General features: G+C 40.7%; 3 protein-coding genes across 7 annotated transcripts; 2 read left to right on the forward strand and 1 right to left on the reverse strand.

Moving 5' to 3' along the window:
- The first annotated feature begins 338 nt into the window (after positions 1–338).
- Positions 339–4,645, forward strand: LOC138202847 (midnolin-A-like). 2 transcript variants are annotated; one of them, XM_069157152.1, is made up of 7 exons: positions 339–774; positions 894–981; positions 1,073–1,135; positions 1,700–2,245; positions 2,398–2,503; positions 3,041–3,298; positions 4,076–4,645. In XM_069157152.1, exons 1-7 carry the CDS (start codon positions 530–532, stop codon positions 4,246–4,248), a joined length of 1,479 nt encoding a protein of 492 aa, XP_069013253.1. In that variant the 5' UTR covers positions 339–529; the 3' UTR covers positions 4,249–4,645. The 2 variants fall into 2 exon arrangements, with proteins under 2 accessions (XP_069013253.1, XP_069013254.1); XM_069157153.1 differs by having other exon boundaries at positions 3,041–3,289.
- A 1,183-nt stretch (positions 4,646–5,828) lies between these two features.
- On the forward strand, positions 5,829–10,820 carry cirbpa (cold inducible RNA binding protein a). 4 transcript variants are annotated; one of them, XR_011178671.1, is made up of 8 exons: positions 5,829–5,930; positions 6,673–6,784; positions 6,932–7,038; positions 7,179–7,311; positions 7,412–7,562; positions 7,669–7,727; positions 10,330–10,421; positions 10,518–10,820. XR_011178671.1 is itself a non-coding variant. In XM_069157154.1 (7 exons), exons 2-7 carry the CDS (start codon positions 6,685–6,687, stop codon positions 8,331–8,333), a joined length of 564 nt encoding a protein of 187 aa, XP_069013255.1. In that variant the 5' UTR covers positions 5,829–5,930; positions 6,673–6,684; the 3' UTR covers positions 8,334–9,267. The 4 variants fall into 4 exon arrangements, 3 of the variants coding, with proteins under 3 accessions (XP_069013255.1, XP_069013256.1, XP_069013257.1); XM_069157154.1 differs by lacking the exons at positions 10,330–10,421; positions 10,518–10,820 and adding an exon at positions 8,320–9,267; XM_069157155.1 differs by lacking the exons at positions 10,330–10,421; positions 10,518–10,820 and adding an exon at positions 8,981–9,267.
- Positions 10,821–11,929: 1,109 nt separating this feature from the next.
- On the reverse strand, positions 11,930–14,491 carry ndufa13 (NADH:ubiquinone oxidoreductase subunit A13). The gene is made up of 5 exons (XM_069157157.1): positions 14,361–14,491; positions 13,716–13,794; positions 13,263–13,334; positions 13,108–13,177; positions 11,930–12,165 (listed from the first exon to the last, which is right to left on the reverse strand). Exons 1-5 carry the CDS (start codon positions 14,452–14,454, stop codon positions 12,046–12,048), a joined length of 435 nt encoding a protein of 144 aa, XP_069013258.1. The 5' UTR covers positions 14,455–14,491; the 3' UTR covers positions 11,930–12,045.
- Between the last annotated feature and the right edge of the window lie 643 nt (positions 14,492–15,134).

Here is a 15,134-nt window from a genome sequence, read left to right on the forward strand (position 1 = left end):
TGTTTTATTTGTAATTGAGTTTCTCTCTGGTAAACATTAAACATTGGGAATAATCCCCAGACATTTAAAATTTTACAGATTACAATGGAGATTACAATTTTGTTGACATGATGATACGATGACATTCTGTAAAAAATGTGCTGTGCGGATTGCATCATTTATGAATGGTGAGTTAGGCACACAACAGGGTGGAACCGTGTGGGAGTAAGTACCCGCTGATTGGATAATCAGGTCCCAATGGTCTTGTGGCTCTTGTTGATTGGCTGCGTGTTCCCAGATGGGCGGAGTTTACTCTGACAGGGTTGTGGGGATTTTACGCACAGCGGAGTAGAGCTGCGTCGGTCACAGTCGGAGAGGAGCAGTTGCAGTCTGTACCGTTCATTTATGTTCATTTCCAAGATACTGCACACCGAAGAGGAATGAAAAACAACACCGAAAAGAAAAAAAAACACCGCAGCATCTCGCCTCTCTTGATCCCACCGACCAGAATCTGATTTAAAAGCGGACATTTCAGAGTTTGTTTTTCTGAATGGAGCAGCAGCAGCAGCAGCAGCAGCAGCGGGGTCTCTGTAGTTTCTCTTCTTCCCAGTCTGCAGGCTGCGGGGCTGGAGTCTCCTCTGGTCAACCCTCCATGCGTTTATCCATTAACTCGACTACCGGTAGCCCGTTGGAGCTCACCGTCCCCTGGGGAGAGACTGTGGAGGGCCTGAGGACGCGTATCTCCCAAAACCTCAGACTGCACACAGACAGAATCGTCTTATTGCATAAAGACAGGTGCGTTTTAAGTAATACTGCATCCTCTGCACTTCAATTTAATCGGCTGTATTTTTAATGCACCGAGTGATTTAGAATTGATCTTTTTTTTTTATTATTCTACGTGGGTTATATATCAGGCACCTGACTGCAGGGAAGCTGTCGGACCTGGGTGTCACGGATAGCAGCAAACTGACCCTGGTCCCAGTTGTTGAAGCTGGTTTAGTTGTAAGTAAGCCAATGCACATCCTCTAATATTGGCCACACATGTGTATTCAGACTTCTAGAGAGCTGTTTTGTTCTGTTTTTACTGTCACAGTGCTCGACAGCCAAAGCTGAGAGGACTTTGACGGACATGTTGGAAAGTTTAACAGAAGTCCAGGTAAGAATTTTATTTATGTCTTGTGGCATGTAACATAAAAACAGAAATGAGTGTGTGATTCAGGGAAAAGAAAACTTAAAAACATGTATACACATGCAAACATAATTGCATCATGTCATCCGCTAAGGCAGTAAACACGTCATCTGATTACTGACAGTTATACAACAACACCCACACATACAGTTACAGACTTTACTAAAGATGAGGTATAGCGAAAGTGCCAACAATTTTTTTTTTTTACGTGAGCCTGTAATCTTCATCAAATCAAATCTCATTTATGGATTGGCATTCATTAATTATTTCTGTGTGGTACTTTCCTTTTTTTAATGGCAAAGTACCCCAGTCTTGCCTTTTAAAGTGTTAATACAGGAAATAATACATGGATGATACCCAATACATCCTTGATGACTTTTGTCTTTAATAATACAACATGTTTTTGTTTGGTTGTGCTGTAATTAGATAGACCAGCTGCTTCTCTGTTCCCTCCATGTGGGTTCACCATATCTGAAATCTAAAGGATGTAAAAATGAAATCTGATGTGCTTCTCTCCTGACTGTCCTGCAGATCAATGACTTCCTGTCTGGGCGCTCACCTCTGACCATTAACCTTGGAATTGGTGCCCATGTGATGTATGTGCATCTCCAGCTGTCTGCACAGGATGTGAAGGAGCTGCAGCAGGACCTGGACTCGAGGGCACAGAGCAGTAATGAGATTCACACTGGCCTTCTGACGGCCGGCGGCATGAGCCACCGCAGCTCTGCCTCGGCATGGTCCTCCACCAACACCACAGGATCCTCTACCTCACTTGCCCCTCCAGCCCTGGACTCCCCTGACTCTTTACCCTCTATCCAGTTTAGCAGTCAGAGACCCAGAATTCCCTCAGCAGAACCCACCTCTCTCTCATCCACTGGTGTCCCAGCTGGGAACTGCCATAAGCCTTATTCCCACTCTGTGCTCACATCTCACCGGGGTCTTTCAACCCCTTCTTTGCCCTCTGGTTGTCCACATCCCAGCTCTCCACTCCAAGCAACCGCACCAGTCTATTCAACTTGTCCCACCGGCTCCAGCCCAGGACCCCCGAGCCCAGCGCCAGCCTCAACCTTCATAGAGGTTAGATACATGCACTACTGCAGCGGTCAATACAAAATATCACAATTCATCCTGGTTTCACCACTATTAACATGTAACTAAATTTACATAATCATTTCAAAGAGTTTGAATTATTATCTCATTCTTTTTACCAATATTTATTTTCCCCACAGAGTAATGTTAATGCCTCGTCCACTGCAGAGCTGTCGAAGCAGCCAGGAGCCGTCATAGAAAGTTTTGTGAGCCACTCTCCAGGCGTCTTCTCTGGGACTTTTTCTGGTAGGTCCTCAGCTGTGAAGACAACACAACAATCTAACTGCTGGATCAGTCAGACACCTCACATTTGAATATTAAGAAAAAATAAAACTGCACAGAGATCTGTTCTTTCAGGGTTAATTAACAGGAGCTAAGTTGTGTTTTAATACGATTATCAATTAATTTTTCTATTTTGCGTTTATAAAATAGAAATAGTTGGAAATGATTTAGAAAAATTTTAACATTAATTTCCAGTTGTCCAAATTTGACCATCAGTCCAAAACCGAAACATTTTCAGTATGTAAAGACTTTTTTAGTAAATCCTAAATACAGTTTAAATGAAAATGATATGACAAAGATAAACAGCTAATTGTTCATTTGAAAAAGAGAGTTTGGGTCAATGAGCAGTAGGGAGTGTAAGTCTGAAGGAGAGAGGCAGGGGAAAGATAATGAATAGCTTTAGATATTAGAAATAGGATTTTCTGTCTCACTTTGTTCTTGTTCATTTTAATCCACTATTATCCTCCCTTACCTCTTCTTCTCATCCCCCTCTTCCTCCAGGCACACTGGCCCCCTGCAGTCAGAGCGGCATCAGTCATCCTCGACGTGGCATTGCCATCATTCTCCAGATCCTCAATGACCTCCTCAAAGCCGCCTACCACCACCAGGAGGCTCCAACTGCTCTTCCTCTTCATCATTGTCCTGCTTCAAACCTTCAAGTCAGCCCGCTGCTCTCCGCAGATGAGCCCAGCAAAGCAAGAAGCAGACCACCATTGAACCAGAGGACAGAGCACCTCAATAAAGCTCCAGGTCAGTCAGGTCAGTCAACCCACAGTAGACTGAGACCATCATGCAAATAGTTGTACTGTATATACTTCAGAGACAGAAAGTCGGCTTATAGAAGAGTTTAAACAAAGAGTTTTTCAAGCCACTGTCAAATCAAACACACCCACATTTACTCACAGTTGAAGTCCAGGATTGCTGAATGGCACGGACCAAACTTTCTGAGTTGTGAGGCCCATGTTTAGTCTCACCCCATTGAGGTGAGAGCAAGGACTGGTGTAACTAAATTAACAGGGAGTTTATGCATTAGCCTGCAGTCACTACAGTGTCAATTTACATTCCTGTTTCCTTCTTGTTATCACGTCTGAAATGTGTTTTCAGTTTTCAGATTTCCTGATAGCTTTGATTGCTTTCTGTGTTGATTTATTTTCAGTATAATTCTATGCATTGGTCATGTTTCCTGTTCTGATTAGACCTGAAAATACTACTAGATCGAAAGAAGAATTCCTATTTGCTAATCAGTTTCTAATAATTTAATTTGCTGCTTTTCTTTGTCATGCTCCAACAGTAAATTCCATCAGGCTTTGGACTGTTAATTGGACAAAACAAGGCATTTGACAATATCAGCTTGGGCTTTTTTGAATTTCATATTTCTTCTGTGCATGGGAGTTAAACGACTGAAAATTAGAAAGTATAAAATATTGTTTTGCTTTTATCAAAAATGTCCATAGATATATTGCTCGTGGTAAATGTAATAATTCATGACAGGACACTGCATCATGTCTAACATGTCTTGTCTTCTTTCTCTTATAGGTGACGTCACTCACCCGCTGCACTCATCCACAGAGGAAAATCAAACATTGCACTGCAAGCTTGAGCACTTGCAGCTTCTGATGCACCAGAGGCGCCTTCGCAGGCGGACGCGCAGGAGCTCGCACCTCTCACAAACCTCTCGCCCACACCCGCACCGCCACTATCGTCCCTAGTCCTCTGGACAAAAAAAGATCCTCTCACTGTGATGCCACCTTTCTGATGAGCAAGAGCACCTCCCCTGATGACCAGACAGTTCCTGTCATGGAAACTAAAGATGACCTCTGACCTTGTGGTGTAAGTAACGTTTCTGTAGAGTGCATTCAGTGCCACTAAAGCGGGAGATGCTTTGTTAGAATTTTTACACTATGGTCATTTAAAAAAAAACAAAAAAACAAAAAAAACTCAAAAGATCTGAGGAGTCTTATTCCAGCAGCGGTCACAGTACTGAGCATGATATGTAACCTGAGTGTGTCTTTCAGTGACAGCTGCCCTCTTTGTTGCAGTATGTAGCATAAGTCACAAAAAGTTGTAATGTATATTTTCATGTTATAAATATTGATGTTTTGTCAAGGCGCTCCTTCTGTCTATTTCTTTATGTATTTCAATGCCTTAACTGTACAAGTCCTGAATGTAAATAGTGTGTTTTGTTCTGTTCAGAGACTGTTCTTTTAAAATGTTTTTCTTATGCCATATTAAAATATAATCACAAGAAGGAAAAAGATATGCAGAAAATAAAGAAAAAGGAAAAATCTTGACATATTCATGAGTCAAGCCTTTTTCAGACATGGAATATATGACATTGTTGCCTTCATCTGTTAAAGTGTTTTTGTCATTCAGACATTGGGTGTCTTACATTTCTCCACAGCCTCACTCAGGTGTGCCGGAGGTTTATGGAGAGAGACACATGCTTGCATGATATTAAGCACCTGAGAGGAGGGTGATGGTTGAAAACAAGGAGGAAGGCTCTCACTTCTCTGCATTATTTTGTGATACAGAGAACTGAACCAGTAAATATTTATGATGAGCCTTAATCCCACATTTTGGCTACCCATGTGGATACAAAAATATTTTACCGATTTGGAAAAGCCTTCCCGTTTGCTTGAGTGTTATTGCTAACCTTGTATCTGCTCCTGGGATTATATTGTGAGGGCATGTTAGAGGTGCACATTATACAAATTATTGTTGTATTAAAATGTCTAAGTCAGGGTACCTCATCTTAAATACTTTATGCTTTGTCTATTTTAACTATATTAAGGGTTACATATGTAACCTACCAGTTACAGTTCAGTATTGTTTTACTATTTTTGAGATTTATTTCATGTACAATGTTGCCATTTATCTTATGATATATGACAGTCCTATGATTCTTCTCATTTCGCTCTCAATAACAAAGCAAAAAGCACATTTCCCAAAATGTTAATATGCACCTTTAACTGCATGTAGCAGAGCTGAAACGACGTCTGTCTGGGCTTCAGTTTCATACACGGATGCTTCTCTATACCGCCTCCACATGGCGTTCAAAACACACTTTATTGCTTATAAATACACGCTATGACAAAAAACAACAACAACAAAAAAAAACTGGGAGACGGTCTACGACGGAGACGACAAAAGAATGCGAAAGAAGCGCACGCAATTCAATTTTTAAAGCGCCATACCCTGAAAAGCCCGTGTTGTTGTTACACCACCCCGAACAGCAGGTGGCGGTACGAGCTCTCGGTGTTGCCGCCAAACAGCAGCAGCAGAAGAAGAAGAGCGAGCAGCGCATTGAAAAGCGGAGCGCGCGTCACCTCCTCCCTCACTCGACCTGCAGCTCCGCGCGCCAGACATCCGATATCATCAGCCGAGGAAAGAGGTGATTACATTTATCACGGCGTTGTTTTGTTGTAAAACTACACGCGTGTTTCAGTTTGCTGCGCGTGATAACATGTTTACTGTCGACGTGGCGTTTAAATGGAAAAATTAAGAGACTTTTTTTTTTTTAACGCGATCTTATTACGTTTGAAGGCATTAAAAAGGACGAGGCCGCAGCACGCGCTAAAACCGTTATGCATTTTATTTTTATTTTTTTTGGGAGTAAAATGAGTTTAAACGCTTTTTTTTATTATTTTTTTTCTGTTAATCGGAACCGTTATGTCGGACCCGTTATGTAACCAGGCGTGTAGCCGCATTTCGAGCTAACGCTGCTAAGATGGTCAACGAAACAAAAGTGAAGGAGGTCGGTGCTACAAAATGGCGCCGAGAGAAAAAAAAGCTGGCTAGCTAATCCGCTAATGAACCCCGCACCACGTTTACGGGCCTCGGGCCTGGCTCGACCTGGACTTTATTATTGGTGGCGCTTCACGTAATTTACCTCCACATTTTTTTTTAGGGTTATTTTCAAATGAATGTGTTGCTAAAAAAAAAAAAAAGGAAGCTGCGGCGTAAAATACGTGCGTAATAATGTCCATTTCGCGGAGCTGTTCCGGTGACCTACTTTTTTGGCGTTGCCTGAACAGCTGACCGTGTTTGTTCCAGCGTTTTCAGGCGCGATTGGTACCGATTTATGTAAAACGCGTGTTTGCTTTTTTAGTGATTTGTGGTGTTTTGTTTTGTAGGTACACCTAAAGATGTCGGACGAGGGTAAATTATTCGTCGGAGGTCTGAGCTTCGAAACCAACGAGGAGTCTCTGGCTGCAGCCTTCGGCAAATACGGCACCATCGAAAAAGGTTAATTCCGCTTCTTGGCTCGTTTTTATTATTATTATTTATTTATTATTATTATTATTTTTTTTGTATGGTCACTATATTAAATCGATTTTTAAAATCGCAATTTGCACTAGCATGCGATTTAAATCCGTGTTTTCCCTCCATTAGTGGATGTGATCAGAGACAAAGAGACGGGGAGATCTCGCGGTTTCGGCTTCGTGAAATACGATAACGCCGAAGATGCGAAAGATGCAATGGACGGCATGAACGGCAAGGTAAATACACTCGTTTGTTCTTTTCTTTTCTTTTTTTTTTTTTTTTATCTGAATGATTCAACTCATAATTTTTCTTTTGTCTCATTCTGCATTTCTATAAGAAGGCCATTAAATAAAGAAATCCAACATTGTTGTTGCAGAATCTTGATGGCCGGACCATTCGGGTGGATGAGGCAGGGAAAGGCGGGCGCTCCAGAGGAGGGTTTGGATCAGGACCACGCGGCGGCAGATTTAGCGGGACCCGTGGGAGAGGTGGACGTGGTTACTCCCGAGGTGAGGACTGGCAATCCTCACCTCAACTTCTTTATAACATTTCCAACATTTTACTGGTGGCTTTTCACCTTGTTTACCAGCCATCTCTTCATTTTTGTAGGCGGTGGATACAATGGTGACAGAAGTTATGGTGACAGAAGTTATGGTGACAGAGGCTTCAGTGGTGGAGAAAGGAGCTTCGGTGGTGGCGGCGGTGGCAGCAGTGGATACAGGAGTGGAGGATATTCCTCAGGTGGCTACAGAGAAAATAGGTAAGGAAAATTAAGTCATAGGTGTGAGTGGAGACCCATTTGACAGTGCAAGATTGATGTAATCCAGTGCTATGAATTAAGGACCTCTTCTCTGTTCTGTTAACAGGAGTCAGGGTGGATATGGTGACCGCTCTACATCCTACCGCGATGGGTATGACAGCTATGGTAAGCATGAATGACGAGCGTTTGCAGTGTATGTAGGCTTATGTTGGGGCTGTCTCTTTCAAAATCTAATATAACACTTACTGAAAGTGCATTTAGACACTGATTATAGTGCAATGCTATTATAATGAATACACTCATGCTATAACAACCTACTAGTTATTGAGTGTATATTGTTGGTGGCAAGCTGTGATTTTTTTTCTTTTCTTTTTTTTTCTTTTCTTTCGACACCTCTTCACAAACATCCTCAAACATCGTTTTCAAACCAATTCACAGCCCCAACATGAAAACGTGTCCCACGTATGCCCTTCAGTATGGTACCTGAGCCCAAGTCGATGCCCCTTTGTATACGGTTTCCAAATTTTGCTAGCCCACGCCCCACTCTGATAAAGAGGCTGGCAAACTGAGACACTTTAGCAAATGCTGAATGTCACCTATTTTGAAGTTTCTCATATCTCAGCTGATGGAGCCCCTTATGCAAAAAGAAAGGGAGGGGGGGTGGTTTAGACTGTCTGGTGGGTTGAGGGGGATTTTGTGAAACTCTAGTGTTGGAACTTTAAGTGTCTTTACCTGTGTGCCCACTTCTTATCCTCAGCTGCACACGAGTAAACATCTCCCTGATTCAAGATCATCACTTGGCTGGCTGTATTTCAAAGATGCGCTCCTCAAGAAAAATGTCCACGTGTTATTGCTGACCTTAGTTTTGTAGTTCTGTTGTAGTAGCTCAGCATCTTTAAAAAGAAAAAATGTAGCCATGAGTTTTGGTCATTCCTTAACAAACCATGTTACAATTTACAGTTCCAGAAATTTTGCCTTGCTTGATTGGGCATCTTATTCCTCAAAGATCGTTAAACTAAAAGGCATCTGTGTAATCTGATTAGTACTGTGAAGTCCCAATTTGGGGACCAGACAATGGCTCTCCACATGGCTTTTCATTGAACAGCCACTACCATCGCTGCAGACTCTGTCCAGCACGTTAAAGTGTTTCCTGATTTGATTCGATTCCTTGTTTAGTTTTTTTATATTGAAATATCCGATGGGGCTTATTTTTGTTTCCTTATTTCCCCTCTCAGTCTTTGCGACTGACCTACCTCCTGCCAGGTTTTAAACTGAGTGAGGAAATGGATCCATTTACTCCGAAACAGACTTTTTGGGGGGATTTTATGCTAAATTCCTTTTACTACTATTAAAAAAAAAAAAGTTAGTTTAGCTGAGGTTCCTGTGTTCAATTTCCCAAAAGAGTGAATTCCTTTCAGACTGGTGAACTACACATCCGAAGTGGCCGGCTGTTCATGAAGTTGCAAATTGCAGCATGCTACAGTCTGTCCAAGGTATCTTCTGTGCTCTGCTCAACATCTGCATTTTAAATGTGCTGTTAAATGGACTAATCTTGTTTAAAGTGATCGAAAAATGTAACTACGTTTCCCCAAAGTAATATCTCACCCGGGAACAGTTTTGTACTTTATGTTCTTTGTATGATCAACATTTTTTTTCTTTGTCAGTTTGGCTTCATGGAGCCTATTAAACAGACTGTGGAAAATAATCTTGATTCCTTTGCCTTTAAAAACTACCGCATGGGGGAAGTTTAGTTGAGCTGCGGGCTCACATGTAATGCTGTGTGAGAATCAAGTCACCAGCTCAAAATTCTGAAATTACACATGGATGTCTCAGGAGGGCAAATTATAATCTGGCGGTTTAAATTCTCCCGATAAGATGAGAGGGATAGCTGTAACTGGGTGTAATTTGAAGTCCACATCATTTGACGTAATGTAACTTTTCAAACTAAATCTAAACTTGGTTTTTTTTGTTTTGTTTTTTTGGCCCATTGAATCATGTACATGGTTCAAAACCATCCATTCAAGCCAATGTTTAGACCGCTTCATAGTGTATTGCGCTCACCTATTGAGCCCCAAAAGTGGCAAATGGAAATGCTGGGAAACCATCAGCTGGTGTCTGGTCATGTTAATGCTTCATTACGTTCAAGAGATCAGCTACTTCAAAAACCTACAAGTCCTTGGAGAGTGAAGTGTTCCAACAAGTGCTCCTCAGAGATGAAAGCTGCTCTCTTGCCTAGGTCATATGTGGAGAAAGTAGGCCAATGCACGTGAGGTAAAAATCTCCTTTTGCTTTGCTCACATCCTTCAAACTCAGTTCTCATTGTTTCCATGAATACCTTCAAGTTAGTCGCTGTGTTTAGTCCTCTGCTTCAAATGTCTCCTACAAACATGCCGAGGCCTCTTCCCCGATTCTGATTCTTAAAAGTCCATTAAGCCAAAAGTTTGTTTGAAGCTCCTCTGGATTGTAGTGCTCCACCCCGAGTCCACCAAAAAAAGCACTGGTCTCTTAAGTCACGGGTAGTAATGTGCTCAGTCCACTTCTGTTCACTGCTTTAGTCCTCAAATTTGCTCCAGTAATGTCCCACAGCAGACCTAATTGATGTGTGAGGTGTCTATGCTGCATTCAGTTTTTTTTTTTTTTCTTTGTACCCGTATATTTGAATAAGTGGTGAGTTTCAGATTTTATAGTGTTGCATGCAGTTATTTGTGATGTCTGAAGACAAACAGGAGTTGCCAGGCTTAATCCATGTCTTGATCTTTTTCTTTAGAGTGAACCAGACTGTTGGAGGCTTCACTGGACCTCGTCGCAGGTGAAGTAACTTGCTTTAGGTGACACTGACGAACGCAGGTGCTGCATCAGGTAAATCTTTCGACAACGAACTCGAACGTGAAACGATTGTTCTTTGTGACGGTCCAAGTTTAGCAGGCAAATTACAGTCTCACTTCCCTGTTTCAGGTCCAACATGCAGCAGCAGTGAAGCAGCATCTACATGAAGGAACCTGCCAACTAAAAAGTTGAATGCTTTTGTAAAGCATAGACTTGCCTGAGACACATTTTAAAAATGTTATGGCAGTGAGTCAAAGTCATTGATATCCAATGAAGTGAAAGAAAAATGGACAAATGACTTTTCAGAATATTTTCTTATCAGATTTACTCCTGATACCTGTATCATGAATGTAATGCACAGACACTTTGCTACTTAGCTTTTTTGTATTTAATATTTTTTTAAATAAAAGTTTTTGAACAAAGAACCAAAAACTGCTTGTTTCTCTCTCTCTCTCTCTCTCTCTCTCCCACACACACAGTAAAAGATTAGTTTATGCAATTTTGGGTATTGGATTGAAATAATCTCATTTTATTTACTGCTTATTACATTTTCACATACAATGATTTTTTTTTTTTTTAATTTTTTTTTATCTTGGTGTAGTGGTTCAAAACAATCAAACTAAAAGGAGGGGATACAACTGTACAAATGAATAAAATAGCTCCAAAGACCAATTTTATGTTAACAAATATACTAATGCACAGGATAAACTCATTGTTTTGACATGTGCAAGTATAATACAAAAAAAAGTAATGTTAAGTTCATAAATCTGCAATTGAAAAGACTTCACGTTAATTTGTCCCATATCAACAATTTAAACACTGGATTAAGGTCGGCCCTTTTTCGTCTCTTTGTAAAAAAGGGGATTTCTCTGAACTGGTTCAGTTAGCTGAGGCTCATGGACCTGAACAGTCTGCGGTAAAGCTTGAGAATGAGGTTCTGCCTCACCTCTCGTTGCAAGCACCAACCTGCAGTTAACTGTCCGGCTCTTCGTGCGTCCCACAAACATCGGACGTGTGCGCACGCATGTACACAAAGCACAGTTTGTGCCCAAAAGCTGAAGTGCGTGTACTCTAATCCCCCGGAAGTGGATCAATACAAACTGGTAAATATAGTGACACCGTTGTGTGTTGTACATGTATTAATAATGGGTCAAAATATCTTCACTCAAGTACAAGTTTTAAGTTTGCTGTGTATTGTAGGCTACTTCATCAAAAGTACAGCATTATAATTAGTAATCAAATGTTGCAGCTGGTTGAAGCGGAGGCATTTTTTTGTTTTTTTTTATTATTGGTTTAATAGGCAAGTTGTATACATAACTCAATTAAATTTTGCACTGAAAAAAAAGTACATTATATGTCTGAAATGTATTGAGGTACAAGTACAAAGTATGCTACAGTGTAAATACTCGGGTGAAATATTCTGTTAAAACTCCTCAAATACAGTAAAAGACTAAAGATGTAATTCCCACCAACAGACACAATCCCGTCTGACGGTATTAAACTATACTCACTGGGAAACAAAAAAAGCACGTGACACCGAGTGAGGTACAGAAAAAAAAAAGATACTTTAATATTGAACATTTACAAGCTGAACTGAGCGACTGCTCGGGGCCACGAGGGATGATGGAGCTCGGGACACCGTTGTTCTCGGTGGCGATCAGACGTACCCCAAGAAGCCGAAACGCTTGTGCAAAAGCTCCTCACGGGGCCGGAGGTTGAACAGCTCGTCCGACAGCGGAGTGACCCAGCGGTCTGTGTGGAAGACGCTCGCACCGACCTGCACGGGGGAGGAGAGGGGGGGGGGGGGTTAGTGACTCACAGTTTGCATCAATACAGACACCGATGGCAACCAAACCAAAGTACAAAATGTATCGCGCGTATTTCCATTTCCGTGTTGGGAAGCTTCAATGTGTGAACATCGTCTCTGCAATTGTGACCGTTGACTGAATAGTTTTAAACTAAATACCATTTTGAACATCATTTTTTTTTTTACCAAATTTAATGCATTTTATTTCTGTTTTTGAACATTAGCCGAATGCTGTTTTTCACAGTCGCTGCTAATAGTCGTGAGTAAAATAAAACATGTTGCTGCATTATGTGGAATAAGCTGAACCGATAAAGCTCACTATTACGTGCTGCACAGGTCATCGGAGCCTGCACCCTTCTGGGGACCCAATGGGGCGAAAGTGATGGATTACAGTCAGTGTTTATGAGTGACGGTACAAAACAAGTGCTGGATGATATATTTAGATTATATACATATATACATATACCAATACACACAATTAAACTCATTTTTGCTTTTAAAACTGGAACTAATAGAAAAATGTTTACATTTGTTGCGCGTCTCACTTGCACGTCACTACCTTAGCTACTGTATAAAAAAAAAAAATTAGCCAGCGTTAAGTTACAGAGTAAACATTCAAATACTCCTGACGTGTGTAAGGCCTATATATGTGTAAATAAATCCCCTGTCAGTCTCATGTGGACATTTTGGACATGGAATTTCAGATCCACTTAAGAGAACTTGGTGTTCATTTAAAAAAAAAAAAAAAAAAAACTTGGTTATAAACGAAAAGCCGACATTAAAAACTGTTGGGCAGGTTGTCAGAAACAAGACTGGGATATTTTTTTGTCAGAAAAATAGTAAAAAGAAAATTTTAAAAAATCAAGAAAGCAAAACAAAATCACTCAGCAGGGTCATTTTAGATCCGTTTACCTTCCATCCTGGAACATCCTTCATGAGGATCGCCTCCTCCTCTAAGTTTTCCCTCAACATCCGTAAGGTCCTGGGAAAGAAAAAGTGTAAATACATGATTCATGGCTGTTGGCACCTTATTACAAAACAACGAATCACACAGTTTATATTCTTACCTTCGGTCATGCTCTGCCTGCAGCAGAGGCATCAGAGCTATTCTGGCTTCCAGCTCCTCGATCTGCAAACGCCTGAAACACACAGACAACACACAAACAACACACAAAACAACACACAAACAACACACAAAACAACACACAAACAACACACAAAACAACACACAAACAACACACAGACAACACAAACAACACACAGACAACACAAACAACACAGACAACACACAGACAACACACAGACAACACAAACAACACACAAACAACACACAGACAACACAAACAACACACAGACAACACACAAACAACACAAACAACACACAAACAACACAGACAACACAAACAACACAAACAACACAAACAACACACAAACAACAGGGCACCAGTTTGAGCTCCTCTCTGAACATCACAATCGACTTGAGAAAAAAAGCCAAACCACTTTTCCAGGAGTTTTCCTACCTCCTCTCTCTGTTCCACTTAAATAGCCTCCAGTAGCCAAACACCATGATACCGATGCCGATGCCAAACATACTATATCCTGTTAAATAAAAACAATAATTACAGCATTAGGACAGTGTTGAATTTTACCTTACGAATAAAAAAAATAAAATAAAAAATAAAAATCACCCACTCACATTTAACCAGCTGCTTTTTATTTGAACAGATTATAATTTGTGTTGATAGTCATGGCTAGGTAAATCTGTGACCTCATACAGAGGACCTATTTTGATAGAAGAGGTAAACAGATTAATTTATGCAGCACTCACACCTCGTCTCTTAATATTTAGTATTTTATCAGAATCTGATGGATCACAGATTTACAGTCACACACACCAAAAAAAATAAATCCATGCAACTCATTGGTGTTATAACGTGAACTTTACAACTGTCAGTGTCTCGCTGTCCTGTTAAAAGACACAAGTTTTAGTCCTTTCAATGACCATCATAAACGCACAAGCCTCCGAAGACAGCAGGTCTCCTTCAGTGAGGCTGACCGGTTAGCATTTATTTAGCAAGTCGCAAATATCGTGTAAACTGTTCGTTTTAAGGAGCTGGTAAGATGAACTCTGTACATTTAGCCGGGTGAGTGTGTGGAGCATGTACCCGAAAGTCCTCGTTTCGGTAGATTTCTCTTGTAATCAAAGGCCGCATAGCCTCCCGGAGGAGGCATGTCCTGCTTCACCTTGGACCCCGCCATCTTCCTCTAGCCTTCTCCAAAACACGCTGGTGACGTCAGTGAAGCCGCTCTTCTTCTCTCGTACGGAAAGCTGTCGTGGCGCTCTACCGCCCCCACACGTCCGGATGACAACCTCCCTTTTTTTATTTTTATTTTTTTACGTATTTACGGTACTTGATAGCTTATTTTTTAAGAAACACACCATTCAACTAAAATGTCTAAATGTAAATTTACAAAAAGTAACTTTACATGAATACATACTGTAGCTAGTATTTCGTATGTTTAGTGTGAAATGCCTCAAATTAACCGCTAAACTATTTTACATACTGTATTTTATATACAGTCAATGGTAAATACTTGACAATTACTTGGATTTCTTCACAACTGCATTAACAAGCAAACAAATGTTTGTGACAGATTACCTTAATGCCAATGCAGTGACGGTAGAAATTTTAACATTGCATAAATACTCCATTACAATTAACACCCTGCATCCAAACTCCCGCTGAATTAAAAGTACAAAAATATTGAACACAAGCAATATTGGCCTGATGCAAGAGCATTCAATATGCAGCAAAATGTCATGATAAAAATTATACAATTGCATTATTATGAGTCATACATAAGCATATCAACAACATCTTAAAGTTGCTATGGTTGAGTTAGGTAGACTTAATTTGAATTACCTAATATAAAGTCTT

This window comes from Embiotoca jacksoni, unplaced genomic scaffold (genome assembly GCF_022577435.1).
Source record: "Embiotoca jacksoni isolate LCO1_2020_lvr unplaced genomic scaffold, fEmbJac1.0.p SCAF_22, whole genome shotgun sequence".
Taxonomy (NCBI): domain Eukaryota; kingdom Metazoa; phylum Chordata; class Actinopteri; family Embiotocidae; genus Embiotoca; species Embiotoca jacksoni.